At 41.6% G+C, this 18,347-nt stretch overlaps 1 protein-coding gene and 1 non-coding gene across 2 annotated transcripts in view; one reads left to right on the top strand and one right to left on the bottom strand.

Moving 5' to 3' along the window:
• LOC126482275 (uncharacterized) overlaps positions 1–18,347 on the top strand; it is a 242,662-nt gene that overhangs the window by 88,903 nt on the left and 135,412 nt on the right. The window contains exon 5 of the mRNA XM_050106260.1: positions 13,555–13,842. Coding sequence (XP_049962217.1) covers positions 13,555–13,842 — 288 coding nt within the window. The remainder of the gene's footprint in view (positions 1–13,554; positions 13,843–18,347) is intronic.
• On the bottom strand, positions 4,127–4,201 carry Trnas-cga (transfer RNA serine (anticodon CGA)). The gene has a single exon. It is a non-coding gene; the product is annotated as a tRNA-Ser (tRNA).

Here is an 18,347-nt window from a genome sequence, read left to right as displayed (position 1 = left end):
ATACCCGTACACGTCCATCCTCTCGATACAATTTGAAACGAGACTCGTCGGACCAGACAACATGTTCGCAGTCATCAACAGTCCCCTGTCAGTGTTGACGGGCCCAGGCGAGGCGTAAAGCTTTGTGTCGTGCTGTCATCAAGGATACACGAGTGGACCTTCGGCTTTGAAAGCCCATATCGATGTTTTGTTGACTGGTTCGCACGTTGACACTTGTTGGTAGCCCAGCATTCAAATCTGCAGCAATTTGCGGAAGGGTTCCACTTCTGCCACGTTCAACGATTCTCTTCAGTCGTCATTGGTCCCGTTCTTGCAGGATCTTTTTTCCGGTAGCAGTGATGCCAGAGATTTGATGTTTTACCGGATTCCTGATAATCACGGTACACGCGTGAAATGGTCGTACGGGAAAATCCCCACTTCATCGCTACCTGCCATGGTGTGTCCCACAGCTCGTGCGCCGACTGTAACATCACGTTCAAACTCAACTTAATTCCTGATAATCTGGCATCGTAACAGCGATAACCGATCTAACAACTGTGCCAAACCCGTGTCTGCCGACCGCAGCGCCGTATTCTGCCTGTTTACATATCTCTGTATCTGAATACGGACTCCTATACCAGTTTCTTTGGCGCTTCAGTGTATTTCAACGATATAAATATGATATCCAGTCATGCAGGACGCAGGGGACCATTTTTATAATAATAAGTAGTTCTCCATTCAGGCTCACTGCGTCGTGATGTTAAAAGTCAAACATCAGGCCAGGAATGACTTTATTGTTCATGTAACGAGTTTCGGAATTTATGCATTATCAGATACAGAGGGGTGATTACTGCACGTAGATAAAGCGTTTCAAGTTGTATGAGAAACAAACATACAGAATAGTCTAGCAATGTTTATTTCACATACAATCTGAAACGTTGTATGAGAAACAAACATAAAGAATAGTCTAGCAATGTTTATTTCACATACAACCTGAAACGCCACATCTGCGTGCAGTAATCGCCCCTGGTTATCTGATTATACATAAATTCCGAAACGCGCCATGTGAGTAATAAAGTCGTTCCTTGCCTGATGTATGACGTATGACCCAGTCGGCCAGAATGCAGAACTACTGATCGTTTTAATTTCAAGTTCGAAGTCAGGTAACGAGTGTCAAAAGAAATATTTTTTCGTGTTATATAATTACAAATTAATAATTTTCGATTTTTTTCCCTTGACTTGTACTGTGAAACCTTGGTTCTTGCCAAATTTCATGATACTAGATCAACGGAGAGTACCCTATAGATTTTGATGAGTGAGTTTTCAAGTATCAAAATCTGTGAAATAAATGGCAGTACCTTTTGACTGAATTGACTTAAAATCTTAAAAGTTTTACAGTGCCAAAGGACTTAATATGTGACTTGAACTACGGGTTCCTGTCAAAAATCATTGACAGACAAACGGAGAACAAAGCGCTCCTATAAGGCTTCCGTTTTTACAGATTAAGATAAGGAACCCTCAAAATTACTTAAAGCTGTTAGGCAGGCATCTGCCTAAGGTAACGTAATATTAGAATAGTGTCCTGGAGTTGAGAAGCCTTCACAAATTTACTTGTGAAAAAAATTAATACCTCTTAAAAAGTTACGTAATGTATCATCAGTATTTACTGATAGATGGAACAAAGACACACTGTAGAAAATGTGAGAAGCAAGTACAGAGAAAGTGCCAGTACAGAGTAAGTGCCCTCTTGTTTCTTAGCCACTGTGCAGCTCAGTCCAGTCTACGGTTTTGTTCACAGCTGTGTTAGCTGTATCTACACGATGCAGCCTTTATGTACAGTTTATAGAGTTGGTCCGGAGTTATTGAGCGTGTAAGATAGTATGTCGCGGAACAATGTTCTCTTTCTCGTAATCATGGCCTTCACATTTCCGAAAAATCAGTCCTGTGTTGTATGTACTGTAATGTAAAGTAGCAAGGTTTTTGCATTAATTTTTGTTTTGTACCCTTTATTATTTTGTTACTGCTCATATCACACAGTTCTACAGTAAACGCGTTCAAGTGAGAAGGTGAATACGCAAGAGGGGATTTAACTGTGTTGTAAAGAATGAATCCCTTGCATCAGTGGAAACGTTTCCTCTACAGGCATAGTGAACATTCCCTGTTGCACCCTACAAGTGTGTAGGGCTGCCAGATGAAATTGAGTAAATTACCGAACATTGTTTGGCAGAAGGATTTGCTGGGCTGAGGTCTAAGGGTCGACGCAGTAAAAAATTAACATTACAAATTATAGTTGTTATTGCCATTTACAGTTTTCAACAAAATTTAGTTACATGTAATTTTTTGGTAAATATCGTGGCTTGCTGCAAACGTCAATACAGAAATAATGCACGAGTGTGCTTTTACCATATCGACCTCAATTATTGACTTAATTTTGCAAATCAATAAAAAACTTAGTGATACGAATAGAATTCTAAAAATACGGAACTACTCCTACTTCGGTGCCGATCATCGATTACAGCGCTGAAATATCGAAAATTTGCTAAAGTACAGAACATCTGGGAACTCAGGTCACCTGAGATCGAGAAATTCGCAGAATCAAAACAGTTGGAGAATTCATGCTGTATAATATATGAATAAAACTTGAGTGATATAACCATTGCTTCAGATGGCCATTTTTCATTTAACTGTGCTTGAATGTTCACTTTGTTTCTCTGTTGTGAGAGGTCCACCATGTGGGAAACCATTTTACTAACCAACACCAAACTCAGTAATAACTTCTACAGAGGGTAGAGTCTGTCCTACTTCCGATGTTTTTATGTACCTTGCACGTAAGGTTGCCATACCTAGCTGGGACCTCGCCGGGATACTCCGAGATGGCGATGTAGAAATGAAGTACAAAATTTATCTAATATAATTACTTTTTATTTGGAACACAATTACATGGCACTTTTTGCGGTAGAGGTAGTTGGTGCACCATATTTTTTCGGAAGATTTCACCTTTTTCAATAAATACTTTTCCCCTTTACGTATTTATAAAACTCCATACAAGTCAGCTTATAATTAAACTGATACTGTATGATTGATTCCACAGGCTCTGGCAGTAGTCGATTTCCTCCATCAATCCAATGAGCAGACGTTAGCGGAAATACTCTTTCCACAGTGACGTTGTTCGTGGGAATAGAAAACAATCTCGCATAATTTCAGCAGTTTGCTTTTGCACTGGCAATTTGCGGTTTCCTTAAGAAAGTAAATCCACCTTTCTTCCACGTAGTGTTTAGACTTCTATTCTTCCGGGTCACGCTTAGTTTCTAAAAAGCTCTTCAGAGTTTTATAAATACGTAAAGGGGAAAAGTATTTATTGAAAAAGGTGAAATCTTCCGAAAAAATATGGTGCACCAACTACCTCTACCGCAAAAAGTGCCATGTAATTGTGTTCCAAATAAAAAGTAATTATATTAGATAAATTTTGTACTTCATTTCTACATCGCCATCTCGGAGTATCCCGGCGAGGTCCCAGCTAGGTATGGCAACCTTACGTGCAAGGTACATAAAAACATCGGAAGTAGGACAGACTCTATCCTCTGTAGAAGTTATTACTGAGTTTGGTGTTGGTTAGTAAAATGGTTTCCCACATGGTGGACCTCTCACAACAGAGAAACAAAGTGAACATTCAAGCACAGTTAAATGAAAAATGGCCATCTGAAGCAATGGTTATATCACTCAAGTTTTATTCATATATTATACAGCATGAATTCTCCAACTGTTTTGACTCTGCAATTTCTCGATCTCAGGTGACCTGGGTTCCCACATGTTCGGTACTTTAGCAAATTTTTGATATTTCAGTGCTGTAATCGATGATCGGCACCACCCTGTAAAATATATATATATATATATATATATATATATATATATATATATATATATATATATATATATATATATATATATATATATATATATTCCTGCAAACAATCGTTGCCTGAAATCTTCACGCCATTTTTAGTCAGATGTATAATAGTGTTTTCAATCATCACTCAGTCTGGAATTTCAGACAGCGTCATTCAATGAAATACTGGATCCAGAATGAGATTTTCACTCTGCAGCGGAGTGTGCGCTGATATGAAACTTCCTGGCAGATTAAAGCTGTTTGCCGGACCGAGACTCGAACTCGGGACCTTTGCCTTTCGCGGGCAAGTGCTCTACCAACTGAGCTACCCAAGCACGACTGACGCTCTGTCCTCACAGCTTCACTTCTGCCAGTACCTCGTCTCTTACTTTCCAAACTTTACAGAAGCTCTCCTGCGAACCTTGCAGAACTAGCACTCCTGAAAGAAAGGATATTGCGGAGACATGGCTTAGCCACAGCCTGGGGGTAGCTCAGTTGGTAGAGAACTTGCCCGCGAAAGGCAAAGGCCCGATTTCGAGTCTCGGTCCGGCACACAGTTTTAATCTGCCAGAAAATTTCGAAATACTGGATATTTATTAAAATAAATAGCCCATTTCTCTAAGTAATCGAATGCTACGCTATAGAAAGCCATTGTCTCTTCCTCAAATTTTGAAGTCAACTTAATTGTTTCTTGGTTAGGGCTCCCATTCTTTAATTTGTTCACATTCATCATGGTTTCCATGCCAATAAAATACGCAACATGCAACGCCATCTCTGAGACGGCATTGTGACGTAAACGTGTTGGCACAAATAAAACTAACCGAGGTTGCACTTACATGCTGTTCTAACAGATGGCGTTACTTCAGTACTTGAGCCAAGCTCGTAACAGTATTTTGCAAAATCGGGACAAAATTGGGTCTTGTCGGGACAGTAAGTTCCATAACGGTGACGGTTCCGATACATCGGGACGAATGGCAATCCTGCTTGCACGGCAAGAACGACGCCAGCCTGTATAAAAATATCGTTTAAGAGGTTACTTGCAAATATTTTAAGCCAGAGTGTTTACCCAAAAAATTAGTCCTCTTTGAAAGACGAGATTAACAAATATCGTGGAGTCCCAGCCGCACCTACTTACAAACCACAACATCCATATATACAGTTACACTTGTCCTGATTTATTTTGTCGAGATTTACAACTCCACACAGGAGGTGTGAAATGGTTGGAAAACAAACAAATAATTTGAGTAATATTTGTTTATTGTCATTCAGAGCAAAGTAGAAACATGTTGTTGTTGTTGTTGTGGTCTTCAGTCCTGAGACTGGTTTGATGCAGCTCTCCATGCTACTCTATCCTGTGCAAGCTTCTTCATCTCCCAGTACCTACTGCAACCTACATCCTTCTGAATCTGCTTAGTGTATTCATCTCTTGGTCTCCCCCTATGATTTTTACCCTCCACGCTGCCCTCCAATACTAAATTGGTGATCCCTTGATGCCTCAGAACATGTCCTACCAACCGATCCCTTCTTCTGGTCAAGTTGTGCCACAAACTTCTCTTCTCCCCAATCCTATTCAATACCTCCTCATTAGTTATGTGATCTACCCATCTAATCTTCAGCATTCTTCTGTAGCACCACATTTCGAATGCTTCTATTCTCTTCTTGTCCAAACTATTTATCGTCCATGTTTCACTTCCATACATGGCTACACTCCATACAAATACTTTCAGAAACGACTTCCTGACACTCAAATCAATACTTGATGTTAACAAATTTCTCTTCTTTAGAAACGCTTTCCTTGCCATTGCCAGTCTACATTTTATATCCTCTCTACTTCGTCCATCATCAGTTATTTTGCTCCCCAAATAGCAAAACTCCTTTACTACTTTAAGTGTCTCATTTTCTAATCTAATTCCCTCAGCATCACCCGACTTAATTCGACTACATTCCATTATCCTCGTTTTGCTTTTGTTGATGTTCATCTTATATCCTCCCTTCAAGACACCATCCATTCCGTTCAACTGCTCTTCCAAGTCCTTTGCTGTCTCTGACAGAATTACAATGTCATCGGCGAACCTCAAAGTTTTTATTTCTTCTCCATGGATTTTAATACCTACTCCAAATTTTTCTTTTGTTTCCTTTACTGCTTGCTCAATATAGAGATTGAATAACATCGGGGAGAGGCTACAACCCTGTCTTACTCCCTTCCCAACCACTGCTTCCCTTTCATGTCCCTCAACTCTTATAACTGCCATCTGGTTTCTGTACAAGTTGTAAATAGCCTTTCGCTCCCTGTATTTTACCCCTGCCACCTTTAGAATTTGAAAGAGAGTATTCCAGTCAACATTGTCAAAAGCCTTCTCTAAGTCTACAAATGCTAGAAAAGTAGGTTTGCCTTTCCTTAATCTTTCTTCTAAGATAAGTCGTAGGGTCAGTATTGCCTCACGTGTTCCAGTATTTCTACGGAATCCAAACTGATCTTCCCCGAGGTCGGCTTCTACTAGTTTTTCCATTCGTCTGTAAAGAATTCGTGTTAGTACTTTGAGTAGAAACATATTGATCCATTACTACATGGAGTCGTCGGTATTGCCCTCATAATGTTACTTTTTGTTATGGCTTCAGCCAAGCGCTACCTTGAAATTACGAAGTCATCTTATCAATGAAATTAACATTTGTACAATATCCAGTGCCATTGAGGGTCAGTTTTCCGTTAGATTCAAGGGATCAAAATAGAATTCGTACATCATCGCAGACTAGCAGTTCTGTTCGCATATTAATCGTGTTTATAACATATAGATTTAACCGGCTTGAGACTGGAACAAAAGTGCTAAAAAGCTATAGCAACGAACATCACTATAAAAATATCCCAACAAAAATTTAAAAAAATGAAATACATGTATGAAAAGATTGTATTGTGTTAACAGATTATAAGACTGGAGTTGATTTTTACAGGATAAAGTATCTCATAAGTTTATGATGTATTCGTGTCATAGCCTTTTAGGTGAAACGAATTATCTGTATCGGGGTATTTACAACCTGCACATTCATTGTGAAACTTAGTTACTTCATAAATGTCTATCAAAGAAAGTGTCGAAAAGTAGGTTGAGCGGTGCTCTCATATTAGACTTTGCGGGATCATTTCGTGGAAGCTGCGGCCCACAAAACCTGTTATTTCACTTCGAATTAGAGGTGGTTCTGATTTGCAACACGTGTTTGTAATACTGGGGATAATTTCTGAAACAGGAAACACATACAAATACTTGAATCACCCTGAGAAAGCTAATAACATGAATGGAAGGTCGAAGATCGATATGGGGAGAATCGATCAATTTTGTTGTAGTAGCCGAAAGCGAGTTTGATGTTACACCAGAAGCAACGTTTTACTGTGAGAAAATGTAGATTGTGTTTAAGACAGGGTGTTCCTTCCGAAGCAATACATTAGGTATAGTTTGAACACTTGTAATTGATGTGTGATTACAAAAATAACGGATAAATCAACAGAATTTTATCACAAATGACAGTGCCGATCTCCGATGTTTTACATCTATACTACACAATGCCATACGGTCTTTTCCATTTTCTGCGAATCATTGTCAAATGCATGGCAGAGGTTGCTTGCCGATGTACTGGTTACTGCGACTTCTTCCCGCTCCATTCGCGTGTACAGCTCGGCAAGAATGAATGCTTAAACGGCTTCGTGCGCATTGTAATTACTCTGGTCTTGTCTTAGCGATCCCTACGGGAATGGTATGTAGGGGGTTTTCGTATATTCATTGATTTATCAGTTGCAGTTGCTTCTTGCAACTTCGAAAGTAACCTTTCGCGAAAGAGTTTGCTTCTATTGGATATTTGTGGCATGATCTTATGGGAGCAAACTGCTAAGGTCATCGGTGCCTAAGCTTACACACTGCTTAATCGAACTTAAACTAACTTACTCTAAGGACAACACACACACACACACACACACACATACACACACCCATGCCCGAGGAAGGACTCGAACCTCCGGCGGAGGGAGCCGCGCGGACCGTGACAAAGCGCCCAGACCATGCGGGTTTGCTTCTATCTTCAGGCGTCTGCCAGCAGAGTTTTTCTTTCATCTTCTCTGTGATACTTTCTCGTAGGTGAAACAAACTTGTAACACTCGAGGTATGAATTTTAAAAATGCCTCCAATTACAATTTTTCGTGTTTTATTCAGTACACGATGCATTTCGGACCCTGTCGGTCCATCTTCAGGTGTAATTCGTCTTAATACGTGCTTTATTTTTTCTCTTGAATGGGGTGAAATGCATATTCCTGTCGCGAAAATATTTGATGTTAGGTGGCGAATTTCTCAAGTCAGTGTTGTGATATAGTCGGTGCATGAGCGATGGGACACAGCATCTCTGAGGTAGCGATAAAGTGGGGATTTTCCTGTACGACCATTTGACGAGTGTACCGTGAATATCAGGTGTCCGGTAAAACATCAAATCTCCGACATCGGTGCGGCCGGAAAAAGATCGTCGATGAATGGGACCAACGACGGCTGAAGAGACTAGTTCAGTGTGACAGAAGTGCAACCCTCCTGCAAACTGCTGCAGATTTCTGTGGTGGGCCATCAACAAGTGTCAGTGTGCCAAACATTCAACGAAACATCATCAATATGGACTTTCGGAGCCGAAGGCCTACACATGTACCCTTGATGACTGCACGACGCAAGTCTTTACGCCTCACCTAAATCCGCAACACCAACACTGGACAGTTGATGACTGGAAACAGTTGCCTGGTCAGACAAGTCTCGTTTCAAATTGTATCTAGAGGATGGACTTGTGTGAGTATAGAGAAAACCTCATGAATCCATGAACCCTGCACGTCAGGAAAGGACTATTTAAGCTGGTGAAGGCTCAGTAATGGTATGGGGCGTGTGCAGTTGGAGTGATATGGGACCACTTATACCGCTAGAAACGTCTCTGACAGTTGACAAGAATGTAAGCATCCTGTCTTATCACTTGCATCCATTCATGTCCATTGTGTATTCTGGGGGACTTAGGCAATTCCAGCAGGACAATGCGACACCGCAAACGTCCAGAATTGCTACAGAGTGGCTCCAGGAACACACTTCTGAGTTTAAACACTTCCGCTGACCACCAGATTCCCCAGGCATGAACATTATTGAATATATCTGGGATGCTCTGCAACGTGCTGTTCGGAAGAAACCTCCACCCCTCGTGCTCTTACGGATTTATGGACAGCCCTGCGGGATTCATGGTGTCAGTTCCCTCCAGCACTATTATATGTTGAGTCCATGCCACATCGTGCTGCGGAACTTCCGCGTTCTCCCGGGGGCCCTACATGATACTAGGTAGTGTGCCAGTTTCTTGGCTCTTCAGTGTATTATAGACAGCCTCGGGAGCAAGCGTATCTGTTGGCGCCACCGGAGGTTGGGGATGATCTTAGCCTCTTATACATTTTATCACAGATGCTCGCACATTCGTGAATCAAAACTTTAAATACCTGGATATAAATGATGGGAATGGCTTTATCCATTTTAGATGAACTTTTTATCTTTTCGCTTTAAGTACCGGAAGATGCAAATTTAATCAATAAAGAATTCTAAGAATCGCAGCGGTCTTGCTTATTCAAATCATGGAATATTTCGGCTGCGGTTGCCTTTGCCCAACATACACTACTGGCCATTAAAATTGCAGATCATAAACGGGTATTCATTGGACAAATATATTATACTAGAACTGACACGTGATTACATTTTCACGCAATTTGGGTGTATAGATCCTGTGAAATCAGTACGTAGAACAACCATCTCTGGCCCTAATAACGGCATTGATACGCCTGGGCATTGAGTCAAACAGAGCTTGGATGACGTGTACAGGTACAGGTGCCCATGCAGCTTCAATACGATACAACAGTTCATCAAGAGTTGTGACTGGCGTATTATGACGAGCCAGTTGCTCGGCCACCATTGACCAGACGTTTTCAATTGCTGAGAGATCTGGAGAATGTGTTGGCCAGGGCAGCAGTCGAACATTTTCTGTATCCAGAAAGGCCCGTACAGGACCTGCAACATGCGGTCGTGCATTATCCTGCTGAAATGAAGGGTTTCGCCGGCCGCGGTGGTCTAGCGGTACTAGGCTCGTAGTCTGGAACCGCGTGACTGCTACGGTCGCAGGTTCGAATCCTGCCTCGGGCATGGATGTGTGTGATGTCCTGAGGTTAGTTAGGTTTAAGTAGTTCTAAGTTCTAGGGGACTGATGACCACAGATGTTAAGTCCCATAGTGCTCAGAGCCATTTAAATGTAGGGTTTCGCAGGGATCGAATGAAGGGTAGAGCCACGGGTCGTAACACATCTGAAGTGTAACGCCCACTGTTCAAAGTGCCGTCAATGCGAACAAGAGGTGACCGAGACGTGTAACCAATGGCACCCCGTACCACCACGCCAGATGATACGCCAGTATGGCGATGACGAATACACGCTTCCAACGTGCGTTCACCACGATGTCGCCAAACACGGATGCGACCATCATGATGCTGTAAACAGAAACTGGATTCATCCGAAAAAATGACGTTGTGCCATTGGTGCACCCAGGTTCGTCGTCGAGTACACCATCGCAGGCGCAGCGTCAAGGGTAACCGCAGCCACGGTCTCTGAGGTGATAGTGCATGCTGCTGCAGACGTTGTCGAACTGTTCGTGCAGATGATTGTTGTCTTGCAAACGCCCACGTCTGTTGACTCAGGGATCGAGACGTGGCTGCACGATCCGTTGCAGCCGTGCGGATAAGATGCCTGTCATCTCGACTGCTAGTGATGCGAGGCCGTTGGCATCCAGCACGGCGTTCCGTATTACCCTCCTGAACCCACCGATTCCATATTCTGCTAACAGTCATTGGATCTCGACCAACGCGAGCAGCAATGTCGCGATACGATAAACCGCAATCGCGATAGGCTACAATCCGACCTTTATCAAAGTCGGAAACGTGATGGTACTAATTTCTCCTCCTTAAACGAGGCATCACAACAACGTTTCACCAGGCAACGCCGGTCAACTGCTGTTTGTGTATGAGAAATCAGTTGGAAACTTTCCTCATGTCAGCACGTTGTAGGTGTCGCCACCGGCGCCAACCTTGTTTGAATGCTCTGAAAGGCTAATCATTTGCATATCACAGCGTCTTCGTCCTGTCGCTTAAATTTCGCGTCTGTAGCACGTCATCTTCGTGGTGTAGCAATTTTAATGGCCAGTAGTGTATGTAAGCATCCCGTCTAATCACTTGCGTCCATTCATGTCATTGTGCATTCCGGCGGACTTGGGCAATTCCAGCAGGACAATGCGACACCCCACACGTCCATAATTGCTGCAGAGTGGCTCCAAGAATACTTTTCTGAGTTTAAACACTTCCGCTGACCACCAAATTCCCCAGTCATGAACAATATTGAATATACCTGGGATGCCTTGCAACGTGCTTTTCGGAAAAAGCTTCCATCCCCTCGTGCTCTTACGGATTTATGGACAGCCCTGCGGGATTCATGGTGTTAGTTCCCTCCAGCACTACTTCAGACATAAGTGCATGCCACGTCATGTTGCGGCACTTCCGCGTGCTCGCGGGGGACCTACATGATATTGGGCAGGTGTACCAGTTTCTTGGCTCTTCAGTGTATTATAGACAGCCTGGGGAGCAAGGATAGCTGTTGCCGCCACCGGAGGTTGGGGATGATCTTAGCCCCCAATACATTTTATCACAGATACTCGCACATTCGTGAATCAGAAGTTTAAATACCTGTATACAAATTATGGGAATGCATTTATCCAGTTTAGATGAACTTTTGATCTTTTCGCGTGAAGTACCTGAAGATGCAAATTTAATTTGTGAAACCAGTCGTGTTCTGCAATAAAGAATTTTAAGAGTCGCAGCGGTCTTGTTTATTCAAATCACGGAATATTACGGCTGTGGTTGCCTTTGCCCAACATACAGGGTGTTACAAAAAGGTACGGCCAAACTTTCAGGAAACATTCCTCACACACAAAGAGAGAAAATATGTTATATGGACATGTGTCCGGAAACGCTTCCTTCTATGTTAGAGCTCATTTTATTACTTCTCTTCAAATCACATTAATCATGGAATGGAAACACACAGCAACAGAACGTACGAGCGTGACTTCAAACACTTTGTTACAGGAAATGTTCAAAATATCCTCCGTTAGCGAGGACACATGCATCCACCCTCCGTCGCATGGAATCCCTGATGCGCTAATGCAGCCCTGGAGAACGGCGTATTGTATCACAGCCGTCCACAATACGAGCACGAAGAGTGTCTACATTTGGTACCGGGGTTGCGTAGACAAGAGTTTTCAAATGCCCCCACAAATGAAAGTCAAGAGGGTTGAGGTCAGGAGAGCGTGGAGGCCATGGAATTGGTCCGCCTCTACCAATCCATCGGTCACCGAATCTGTTGTCGAGAAGCGTGCGAACACTTCGACTGATATGTGCAGGAGCTCCATCATGCATGAACCACATGTTGTGTCGTACTTGTAAAGGCACATGTTCTAGCAGCAGAAGTAGAGTATCCCGTATGAAATTATGATGACGTGCTTCATTGAGCGTAGGCGGAAGAACATGGGGCTCAATCAAGACATCACCAACAATGCCTGCCCAAACGTTCACAGAAAACGTGATTCCACAATCGCGTGCGGATTCTCGTCAGCCCACACATGTTGATTGTGAAAATCTACAATTTGATCACGTTGGAATGAAGCCTCATCTGTAAAGAGAACATTTGCACTGAAATGAGGATTGACACATCGTTGGATGAACCGTTCGCAGAAGTGTACCCGTGGAGGCCAATCAGCTGCTGATAGTGCCTGCACACGCTGAACATGGTACGGAAGCAACTGGTTCTCCCGTAATACTCTCCATACAGTGAAGTGGTCAGCGTTACCTTGTACAGCAGCAACTTCTCTGACGCTGACGTTAGGGTTATCGTCAACTGCGCGAAGAATTGCCTCGTCCATTGCAGGTGTCCTCGTCGTTCTAGGTCTTCCCCAGTCGCGAGTCGTAGGCTGGAGTGTTCCGTGCTCCCTAAGACCCCGATCAATTGCTTCGAACGTCTTCCTGTCGGGACACCTTCGTTCTGGAAATCTGTCTCGATACAAACGTACCGCGCCACGGCTATTGCCCGTGCTAATCCATACATCAAATGGGCATCTGCCAACTCCGCATTTGTAAACATTGCACTGACTGCAAAATCACGTTCGTGATTAACACTAACCTGTTGATGCTACGTACTGATGTGCTTGATGGTAGTATTGTAGAGCAATGAGTCGCATGTCAACACAAGCACCGAAGTCAACATTACCTTCCTTCGATTGGGCAACTGGCGGTGAATCGAGGAAGTACAGTACATACTGACGAAACTAAAATGAGCTGTAACATGGAAATTAAGCGTTTCCGGACACATGTCCACATAACATCTTTTCTTTATTTGTGTGTGAGGAATGTTTCCTGAAAGTTTGGCCGTACCTTTTTGTAAGACCCCGTATAAAGCAGTGTGAAATTTGATGCTATTAAATCTCCCTTAAGCCTCCCTTAAAACCGTGATCGGCTATTAACATTTAGCAAAAGTCTGGCACCTGCTTCAACTACGACTGCGCCTGTGCCTTGTGTGAGCTGACCGGTGCTCCCCTACATGCTGTCGCGCAGCGCCGCCGCGCATCCGGCTGCCGCGGCAGTACGAGGACGGGCTGCTGTTCGAGCGCGACGAGGTGATCCGGCTGAAGGTGTCTGTGCTGGGGCGGCCGCTGCCGCGCGTCACCTGGCACCACAACGGCGAGCCCGTCGCCTTCGGCGGCCGCCACGAGGTCGTCAACACGGAGCGCGGCTCGCAGCTGCGTGTCGCCGAGGCGCGACGCTCCGACCGCGGAGAGTACCTCGTGAGGGCGACGTCGCGCCTCGGAGAGGACCACGCCGCCGTCCTCGTCACCGTCACCGGTACGTCGGCTTCCCGGCCGCTCTGGCCCGTGGCAAATAACAGAGAAAGCGGCGCCACTTAATTACACTCACATCTGTATTCCTCCGGAATATTAATCCCCTCGCAACAATCAACACTCTGGTGTATTCAATTTTTTTTAATATTAATTTTAATTCAATGTCTGTGTACCTTTACATGCCAGTTACCCCCTCTCAATGAAACTTCCAACACCAAAGAAACTATCGTAGCCAGGTTCCTCATATATTTCACAACACTATTCTGGAATCTCATTTATTCTCGCATTGCCTTAGTCTCCATTAGTCCCCTGTACACACACCACCCTCCTTTGTTCTGTCACACCCTACTGATCCACTCCCCGAACTCATCACCGTCGAGCTCTGCTCAGAGTCACTGTCTCCACTTCGTGTGTGTCACATGTCGTCATTGCACACCTTCTACCTCCCTCCGAGCTGTCACTCACCTTTCCCCTCTCACCACTCTTCTCTCCTCATCCACTCCATCCGATACAATCTCTCATCCCAGCTCACCTACTCAACTGTAGTCACAGTACTGGTTATTCAGTCGGAGCAGTGTAGCTCCGTGTGTGTGTGCGCGAGTGTGTGTATGAAGTGTGTGTGTGTGTGTGTGTGTGTGTGTGTGTGTGTGTGTGTGTGTGTGTGCGCGCGCATCTGCACACACATGCATGCATGTGCACGCGTACGTACATCTTGCAACTCAACGCTACTACTATTTGGTGAATCGTTACCTTAACTCCTAAATTATTTACAAGTCAAATGTTTGCTTTAATAGTCCTTGCTCAGAAGTATTTTTCTCTTTAGAATACAAACTTGTGAATATTACTGGTATCAGTTACCAAACATAGTGGAGGTAATCATTTGAATTCCTTTCACATCTTGCATCTCACCTCTTGTTCAATAACTGAGGTATTAGCTACACTAGTTTTGTTAAGACCAGTGGTTGGAAAGTAGTAGTATTAGTACTTTATTTATCCAGAGATGATTTACAGTGCATCGATTTTGTGAGAAAATACATAGTATATAAAAAAAATTACACATATAAGGACATACAGTAACCTACAAACACAAGGATGCACAGTACCCTACACTATCTTACATTAAAACAGTACATACAGCTTTGATTAATTGCATAAAAGGTATTTTTTGTGGTTTATTGTTAAGATTTAAATAAAAACAAATAACAGATGTAACACTTCCGTTCAAAATATTAATTTCGATCATAACAAACATTTGATTGAAAATAACATAGTATCAACTTAGTACATGACGTCATTAAAAACTTGAATATTGCTTCCTTAAATATAGACTGTTTTTTCATTTCTTTTTTATGTGCTTATTTTCAACCTATTCTCCACAGTTCTAGGCTGCACTTGGGATTTACTCTTTTCCAATAAGATTCACAAGTAAATAGTAAGTAAAAAATCTAGAAAAGCACAAAGCAGATAGTCTACAGTATTCCATGATTAAGTGTGTGGACACAATAAAGTGTGACTGAACTCTAAGGGAACACAGTATCAGGATAATATGAATTGGAAAATAATGCTGCAGTAGATTACCACTACCTAAGCTGACAGTCTGACAATCGGACTGTACAAACCTCCTCTCACCAGTTTGATTCATATTGAGAGGGGTGTATGGCATGTCTAGAATGTCAGCATATGTGAACAGGAAGATGCAACTATCAACTGGTATTGAGAAAATCGGGCCTGAAAATCTTAGACATGCTTATATACTTGACATGGTTGCTAGCATTCAAGGAGTCAGCAGCTGAGTGAATAAGCACTTAACCATGAGGTCTTGGGATCAAATCTCATTTTTGGTACTTCTTTTGCATTCCCTGTAATTCTAACACATGTGACAAAATTATATGTTCACCTACAATCATTTATAAATATAAATCAAGTTTCTTTTGCAACAGACACACTGAAACAACAACAAACATGCAAAAATTTGACTTTCATTACATGTGCTGTATGTTGCAATAATTATTGTTTTCCACATTTCTATGATCAGTATCATCCTGATTCAGGCCATGCTCCATTGAGAGGTTACACATTATATTTGTAATAAAAATTAGCTATACTGAGTTCACCGGAAGTTCTTCAGTATTCAATTTTTATATCCACACTTCTTGAGGAAAAAAACATTTTTTTTCCTTCTTTTAGGATAAAGAGTATGAAAATATTAAATGAATCATTAAATATTGATAATTTGCACAGCCCTAACAAGTCTGTTGCTAGAATTACGTGGGAATAAAAAGAAAGAAGTACCAGCATCCAAGAGATATCGCAATTACAAAACTAAGCACTTACTCTCTCGGCTGCAGTTTCCTTGATCAATAGCTACAGTACAAAGTATATAGCACACCTAACATTTTCATACTTGATTTCACTGAAAATGGTTGAAAGTAGTATCTTCTGTTTGTATATGTAGAAGTCCTAGTTGTGACCTGTACACCCTGTCAATATGAATCAAATTGTTGAGAGGAAGATCGTATGGGCCCCCAGTGTGACTAACTGGGATGTAATTGAGAATAATCATCTGTGGAAATGCCAGTCTCAATTTATGGGATTTCAATACCAGATAAATATGAGCTGCAATGTATACATAAAAATACTGAATTTGTTGAATAGTTAAAAAGTAAGAAGTCTGCCCAACACAATGATATCATATCAGCATTAAATCTCAAGTTTTTTGAATAAGAATTTCATATATTCAAATTAGTGAAAGACTACAGTATATATCATCCAGGAGCTTGAGCTGATGAAGACACTAATTGTAAGCAAGAGGGTGTCATATCAGCATTAAATCTCAAGCTTTTTGGATAAGAAATTCATATATTAAAATTAGTGAAAGACTACAGTATAGATCATCCAGGAGTTTGAGCTGATGAAGACACTAATTGTAAGCAAGAGGGTGAAGTTCAGAAACCTTTCAGAAATGATAAAAATGCTTATAGGAAGAAAATTCTGGTGAAGATGTAGTAAAAGGTATGATGAGGTGAAAGGAGAGGAGTACTGAGCAAAATGAACAAAGAGGGTCACTAAATAAGAGATACTCAGCTTTACGTGGGGCTGCAAACAGTGGGAAAAGTAGTGACTGGTCTGAGCAGAGGAAAGACTGAAACCTGCTTAGGTTAAAACTGTTTGAAAATAAAAATTAACACCCTAGAAATTAATCAGTTCACATTTGTCCTTATGCTTACTCTGGTGGCAATTAAAACAGTAACAGCATGAATATAGCATTCAGCACACGTCAAACCACCATGAACTGTACTAAATGTTTGAATATACAAATGATTGGTCTTTCAGCAAACTTGCACAAAGTCAGTAACGCCATCTATAGCTAAATGGATGGAAAGACTACACCGTGTGTTTCTCATTGAGAAATTGCATTTGGATGTTGTTTGTTTGTGTCAAGATAATTTTGTGCCTTGTGTAAGAAGGGAAAAGTCTACAGGTAGGATCATGACCTATTGAGATCATGGTTTTGTGTTCCACTACATTGTTGGTGATGTTGGTTGGGATACAATGACCATCAGGCCGATAGGGTATTTGTAGATTCAGGAGGGCCATACTCAACACCAAATGGTAAATTTAGTAATTTTTAATTAGTAACTCTTGCTCATTAATAGAAATATCAATGGATTCAGAAAAATTTAGCTATCAAAGGTACATCAACAGATCTCGGATTACAGTGATTTGACTATATTTGGTACAGAAAGTTCAGATCAGGTGAAATAGTTTGTTATAAATGTCTTTTAGAGTAATTAAATTTGGCTAATATAAATGCATTACTGAAAAGAGCTCTTTAATTTGAAAGTGGTCTTTCTTTTCAAATTTGCCTATTAGTGCACATGGTTTTCTGTATGGCAGATGTATGAATTTTCATGATTGCAATAATTATTGACTTCCATTATTTCTGGTGAAACTAATTAGCTCAATGGAACCAGAACAACAAACTGATTGATCTGAACAATAAAGTTCTGTATATTGTCCTTAATATTTGATGTAGGAGTATACCCAGAGTAGGATGGTAAGAGCCAGACTCCTTTGTCACAATTTCGAGCAGTTTTTATGTCATTTACTCATTTCTATTTCATCTTGAAGTGCTTGAGAAACATATATTTATTTCCAGTGAACTGTAAAATATAGGTTTTGTTTTGCTGATTTTATTGCTTTAGCTATTGTGACTCTTTAATGACTTGAATTTATTTAAAAATCATCAAAGTTGATAAGTATTTATTTTTTTATTGTAGTAATGTAATGAAATTGGCTTTATTATAGGCTAACATTTGTGGAGAGTGTAACATCAGGATGTATGAACTTGAATGAACTGAACATTACTCCACAGAAAAGTGCTCTACAGTATCCAGGACTTGTACCAGATCTCCAACTTGGAGAATTTAGAACAGTGTGAATTCCCTATGTGGTGTAATCAGAGCCTCTAAATATTTTGCTGTAGAAACAAAGATTGTGGACATGTTG

The sequence above is a fragment of the Schistocerca serialis genome, chromosome 5, assembly GCF_023864345.2.
Source record: "Schistocerca serialis cubense isolate TAMUIC-IGC-003099 chromosome 5, iqSchSeri2.2, whole genome shotgun sequence".
Taxonomy (NCBI): domain Eukaryota; kingdom Metazoa; phylum Arthropoda; class Insecta; order Orthoptera; family Acrididae; genus Schistocerca; species Schistocerca serialis.
Note: the sequence above shows the minus strand (reverse complement) of the source record. Positions and strands in the feature narration are given on the sequence as shown.